This window comes from Phalacrocorax carbo, chromosome 7 (genome assembly GCF_963921805.1).
Source record: "Phalacrocorax carbo chromosome 7, bPhaCar2.1, whole genome shotgun sequence".
Taxonomy (NCBI): Eukaryota; Metazoa; Chordata; class Aves; order Suliformes; family Phalacrocoracidae; genus Phalacrocorax; species Phalacrocorax carbo.
Window position 1 is genome coordinate 25,830,272 of NC_087519.1, and position 6,779 is coordinate 25,837,050.

Genomic DNA, 6,779 nt, shown 5'->3' on the forward strand with positions numbered 1-6,779 from the left:
TCCAAAGACGACTTGAGTGACATTCACCTGCAACACTAAAAGCCTGTCTAATAAGCACCAAACACAGACTATCATTAGGCCAAAGGGCTTTACAGGGCAAAGTAATAAAATAATTATCCTAAAAACAGCATTTCCAATTAAGTGGAATATATCAGAATATTTTCAGGTCATCAGCAGCAATTCAATTTTGTTACAGTGCATGGTGTCTGTCAAGATTAGAAGCTCGCCTTCCATCCAGCCATGTTCACCTACAGTAATCTTTAAGTCCTTTTCAAATGATAAAATGAAGGATTAACACGCAGGTTTCTGCACTTCTGCAAAGACAGGCACATGGACAATTGCAACACAATCCTTATTTTTGCATACAACGTGGAAAAAGCTAACATTCTTCAGAGTCAAGTAATTAAAAGCTAGAAAACAAAGATCTACAAACATGTATACAACAGAACCAGATTCTGAACTGTAGGTCACGTACCGCATACATGCTTCAAAACCCTAGGGTAGTCAAACATCTCCTCTTTGGTGGAGATCTCATTCATCCACCTGCAGCTACACAGAGACTCTCTGCTATATTTTTTCTGTCCTGAAGAGGCACCATGTACAAGTACCCGTAAGTTACCCACCTCACATGGAGATTTCTAAGGTGTTACTAACAAAATTCACTCTATACGCAGCACTAGCTCAGTGGTGCTGCTCTAGGTTGTGATGCTGTCAAAGACAGGTGTGAGTAGGCTTTTAACAGGTCCTGAAGCATTTCAAGAATCACAAGAAATACATACTTCAACCTTTCAATAATTTAAACATCCAGCTCATTCAAGTACACTGATGTTCAGCTCCCTTTCATAACAGGGACAAATAACCAGGCAACAGACAGAGGAGCAAGAAGATTTCCAGTCACTACAAATGCAGCACAAGCACCATAAAGCACTTTCGACATGAACCCGTGTTGCTAACTCCCCAAAACAGCAATTTTAAGAAAGCTGTTTCACAGTATAAAATTAAAACATCTTAATTAAGATCAACTGCTGCAATAAGCAGATGTGTAGTCTCCGCCTAAAATACACATAACTGCATTTGGCCTATAATTTACCAGGACCCTGCTCAGCCCTGGTGAAGCCACACCTGAAGTACTGGGTCCAGTGCTGGACTCCCCAGTACAAGAGACATGGAGCTACTAGAATCCAGCAAAGGACCACAATGATTATTAAAGGAACTGGGGCATCTCTCCTATAGGAAAAGGCTGAGAAAGATGGGACTGTTCAGCCTGGAGAAGGCTCAGGGGCATCTTGTCAACGTATATAGATACCTGAAGGTGTGCACAAAGAGAACTGAGCCAGGCTCTTCTCAGTGATGCCCAGTGACACGACAAGAGGCCACAAGCACAAACTGAAACATGGGAGGGTCTGTCTGAACATCAGGAAAAACTCATACTGTGAGGGTGACCAAGCACTGCCAGAGGTTACCCACAGATGTGGTAGAGTCTCTATCCTTGGAGATATTCAAAAGCTTCTGGACAACTGGCTCAGGGTGGCCCTGCTTGAGCAGGGGTGGTTGGACCAGATGACCTCCAGAGGTCCCTGCCAACCCCAGCTGCTCTGAGTCAGCAGTATGATTTTAAAAACAACCAACCAACCCTCTGCTGTAACAGACTTTGCATCTCACAACCAGACAACTAACTTCAGTAAGCTACATGCTGGCTTCAAATGAAGTTCTAGAACACATAAGAAAAAGTCACATAAGTGTTAATTTAAACTCTGTAATTAAGCAAGTGCAAATATAAAAATCAACAGAAGCAGCATTCAATACGATTAGTCAGAAGAAACTAGGCCAGAGAATACTAAGTTTGCAAACTCAGTGCAAACATTGTAGGACTTCTGACTTTTAAGATTCTCCTGTAATTCTAATTTAGCCCCCACCCCACGCCCCCCATATGTATGCATTATGATAGCCCTTAGTTACATGATAACATGGTAGTTTTTCCCCATGGGACTTAAGTTGCATTTAGCGTTTAGGCTAGACCTGCCTCTAAAAAGTCAGAGCCATATTTTGAGGAGGGCTATCCACAAGCCAATTTCACAGCTGAAAGGAACATAGTCTACAAAAAAAACCCACCACACGCACCCCCACAAAACCAAAAAACAACCCTGCAAGAACAGAAAGGATTGTCCTCACTGCTTAAGCGTCTTGTTTCTGCCATGAACAATTAGGTGCTATCTCGTGAGTGCTGCAAAAGAACTGCCTGCAATGCAAAAAAAAACCTGCTTAAGCCAAGTTCACAGGCAGCTATTGATTCTGGTCCTTGTACTCGGAGGTATAATCCACGGTCTCCTGTGAGGCTGAGCTGCAGAACTGCTGGAAACTCACAGCTGAAGGTCTAAGAGATATATGATGAATGCATTAAGTGCTAAATAATGCTATGTACTTTAAATAGATCACATCAAATCCTTAATTATTAAAGCTAGCTACCTAACATTAATGGATATTTTTTACCTTATTCTCTAAACCTTAGTTTGTTACCTGCCAAGCAGGGATACATGTGCCTTTATGTCACAGGATCCTGTGAAAAGCTGACTGATGGAACATTTCAACATTAGGCAAACACCACATTCTGATTTCACAGATGAATTTGAATGAAGGTCACTAAATCAAGTACAGACCCTTTACTGAATAACTCATCACTAATTTAAGACAATCTGCCCTGCATGTTTAGTATCACAGGGTGGTCACTGGAAAACAGTGACTAGATCAGGTGGTGTTATCGTGCCTATAGTTAGCCACTCTGCAAGACTACCACTACTTTCTTCAGGTTTATGTGCAGGCCCAAAAAAGATTGTCCATACAAACCAAGTCCAAAAAGCTACGAACCAACTCCATAAAGCTATGTATCACGGTGCTGAGAGAGTTCACAGACAGCCCTAAAAAGGGTTGTGGTGCCCTGGATGCCTCTCCCCAGCAAGCGCACTTTTTCTCCTCCCCAACTCCCTGTCACCCTGTACCTCACCCCTGCTCTCAACACACCTCCAGCTCCTGCTGCCATCACTGAAGTCATCTCAACCACATCCCCTTGACCAGCTCCTCTTTCTACCTTTATCTATTGCTGAATCCTGCCTAGTGTGAGTGAAATCTGACACATGTAAGTATGTGAAAACCACATTATTATTTTTTTTCCAAAGGCTTACAGTTCAGAGGGCTGTGAGTGTTTTCCACAGCAATGGCAGGAGATATTTCTGACACCATCTGCCTGCCATATAGCAAGCCCTGCTTTCAGACCATGAGAACGCTGCCGCTTTTCAAAATAAAAATCCATCTCACACAACAAGACAAGCCAGTTTTCTCTAGTTTTCCTCTCTGTAAGGTTCTGAAGATTTCAAAACAATTCCTCCTAAGGCAGACACATGGTCAGAATCACACAGCCTAATGGTGGAAATATGGCATAAGCATACAGGAAAGTAGTGGGCAGTTGTCACTATAAACCATAGTATTTGTCTTGCCTCCACACCACAGAAAGAACAGCAGCCACAAATAATCTTAAGCAAGTCACTATTTCATTTACAAGAGCCACAACCTAATTAAAAACACAGGCCATGGTTCCATGAGACAGCAAACTCTGGTTTTGAGGGGAGCAGAAGCACTGCAGTGTGCCACTGAACTGGTAGAACCTCACCAGTGGAGAGGCCATGCATGGGTACGGCCCCGCAGACCTCACACCAGACTCCACGGATGCTCCAGCCTTGCACACAGGACGCACTATATCACCGTCTATAGCTGATTCAACAATTCACAATCACAAGCTTACACTTGTTCCAAACCAAATTTGTGATCTAAAGATGCATGGGGATGATATTAAGATGCATGAAAACACACCACAGGCTGTAGCAACTCTGTGTAACATTTGGGTTTATGAGCACTTCAGGAAGTCTAAGAGTTTTCTGTTCAACCACAGCAATGCAGTAGCAGACACAGAGTTTGTTTAGAAACAAAAGGTGAAAGAAACTAGCTTCTGTGTTTCTATTAGCAGCTTTGCTGAATCTAACAATTCGCTTCACAAGCAACCTCATTTTCCTATCCACTGGGGATGACTATGCTAGCATCCACTGAACCATGGTCTTCCTCAAAGAGGTTGCAGAAGCTGAAAGATCCCTCCCTGCTCTTTGAAAGGTCATGCAGACTGATACGAGCACTTAAACCATAAACTTGAATGTATGTAACCACAGTTCATATACTACAAAACTGAACATTTTAAAAGAGCTTGTTTTGTTTTCAGAAGTGTGAAGAACTGGAACAAACCTGTCTGTCCCTTTGGATTTTCTTCTGCCAGAGGAATACATAAAGTTAACGGATATTGGATTGCCTATGTCTAGATGCCTCATTAAATTACACCTTACCTACAACAGCTAGTATGCGTAAAGGACACCCCTAAAATGAAATCTGCTCACGACAACAACACAAGGCAAAATAAACTACAAAAATAATCTACAACAGATTTCCAGTAATCTAAATCCCACTAACTGAAAACTGTGCCAGTTTATCTCTGGATTAAACACGAGTCTATGCAAGCCTTTGGGGATGCAGAAGCAGAACAGATCATTAAGTGTCAGATAATTTAAGTGATATAAAACAGCTACAGACAGCTTGAGTAATAAGTGACTTTGGCCACGTTAGCAACCGACACCCATAAAAGATGCTACAGGATGCAATTTAACTTAAAAACATAACAGCAGCAGCAGATCTTCCCTCCTTGGTTGCTACTTAATGGCGACTAATTATGCTAGTGGGCCATAGAAGTCTGAGCAAATCCAACTAATACAGATTTCAGGCACTAGACTTGGGATAGCTCAAACCCTACTGTATAGTATTTCCAAGATTAACTGCTTGTTTAGAAACTCAGCTAAACAGCAAGCCTGACATTTTTATCCTCTATCCATAACAGAGCATCTGGCAGCAAGCACATGCAATGTAAAAATGACAGCAGCAGAACGCTAATCGCCAGAGCAAGCCATGAGGGGAAAAAAATGTTTACAGTGTCATTCACTCCCCACGTCCCCTGACTTTGGTCAGCTACATTCTTAGAGAGCCCAAATTAACTGAAGGTATTTTTATTTTGTCGATTTGATGCAACTAAACTCTTGCACTGCTCGTTTTTCAGCTTACAGAGATACAGGACACTTGCTGAAAACCAAATCACTGGGGATACAAATATATTTGCTCTGAGACTCCAGCCACCAACTCTAAACAAGAGGCTAAGCAAGCCAAAGCTTACAGAAAGCAAATCTTTGTTTAAATCAGAGACTCTCCAAGCACAAAACTACTGCAAAAGCCTTCCGCAGCAGGCCAGATGGGAGACTTCATGAACTGTCTCCAAGTACTTGCGCAGCAATTGTCAGCCTGCCTAGAAATTAAGATTCCTTTCACACACGCACCCAATTATTGCCAGGTCTCCTCTCTGCCCTCTGAATGTCACTCACCTTCCTAATTAAATCACGGACCTGAACTCACCTCTTTCAGGGCTTACCCCACCCCCACGGGGAACCATCCCCAGTCACCTGAACCTAGGGATCCCCTCACCATGAGGGTAAAGCCCAGGAGCCTCTTCCTACCTTAAAGACCCAACCACACAGACACGCGCAAGGCAGCACAGAGACTCTTTCCTGAGTCCCCAGACTCCTCCTCTCTCCCCATGACCTCCTGCTCCCCCAGACCTGCAGAACCCCACACGAATCCTCAGATTCACCCACCCCAGTCCCGAGCCCCAGGTCCTTCACCCTGGCTCACAGCCCTCTCCATCCTGCCTCGCACCCCCAGATCTGCCACCTTCTCAGCAGTCCCACAGACACCACCCCAGTCCTCCAGCCCCAATGACCCCCGCCCCGCTCCCACAGAGTCCCCCCATCCGCTTCCAGACCCCCAAAACCGCCATCCCAACGCCACAGAACGCCCCCTCACCCCCTTCTGAGCGCCCGGATCCCCCAGTGCCACCTCAGTCCCACACAGCCCTCGGCCCCACAGGCCCCCGTCTCCCCACCGGGCCTGCCGCAGCCCCGGCCCCGGCCCGCACTCACCGATCAGCCGCCGCACCTCCTCCTCGCTCAGGTAGAGGCTGAGACTGGGCCCGGGGCCGGCGGGGGGCCAGTCCGGGGGCCCCGCGGCGTGCGGGCCAGAGCTGGGGCCGGCCTGGCCCTCGGCACCGGCGGGTAGGAGCAGCAGCAGCGGTAGGAGGCGGAGGAGATGGCGGCGCGGGCCCCGCACCCGGCGGCACCACCACCACCACCACGACGACGAGGGCCGCCGCCGCCCCGCGTCCGCCTCCCCCGGCTCCGAAAGGGGCCGGCCCCGCCGCTGCCGCCCCCCGCCGGGCTCTCGGCCCCCGCCCCGGCGCCCCGGCACCATCTCTCCGCGGGGAGGGAGGGGACGGGGTGGGGGGGAAGGCAGGGAGGGGACCCCCCGCCCCGCCGAACCCCTCACACGCCGCGACCGCCAGTCCCCGCCCCGCCGCTCATGGCTGCGCGCGCCCGACGCCGTCGCCGCTTCCTCCGCGGCGCCGCACGCCCCGCCCCTCCCCGCCCCGCGCACGCGCGGCGGCCCGGCCCCGCCTCCCCGGCGGCGCGAGGAGCGGGCGGCCGGCGCGTCAGGAGGTCTGGGTCGGCGGGGAGCGGGTGTCCTCTGCCCCGGCGCCGGAGGGACAAGGAAGGGGAGGAGAAGGAGGCGGAGAAGAAGCAGGAGGAGGAGGAGGAGGAGGAGGAGGCAGGCAGGCAGGCCGGCCGGCCGGCAGGTCCTGCCCC

At 48.4% G+C, this 6,779-nt stretch overlaps 1 protein-coding gene across 2 annotated transcripts in view; it reads right to left on the bottom strand.

Annotated features, from left to right (window-relative positions):
• RYK (receptor like tyrosine kinase) overlaps positions 1-6,541 on the bottom strand; it is a 69,660-nt gene extending 63,119 nt beyond the window's left edge. Inside the window, exon 1 of one of the 2 annotated variants that reach the window (XM_064457097.1) lies at positions 6,060-6,541. In XM_064457097.1, the coding sequence (XP_064313167.1) occupies positions 6,060-6,387 (328 nt within the window). In that variant the 5' untranslated portion in view covers positions 6,388-6,541. The remainder of the gene's footprint in view (positions 1-6,059) is intronic. The other variant, XM_064457098.1, reaches the window with a different exon arrangement.
• Positions 6,542-6,779: the final 238 nt, after the last annotated feature.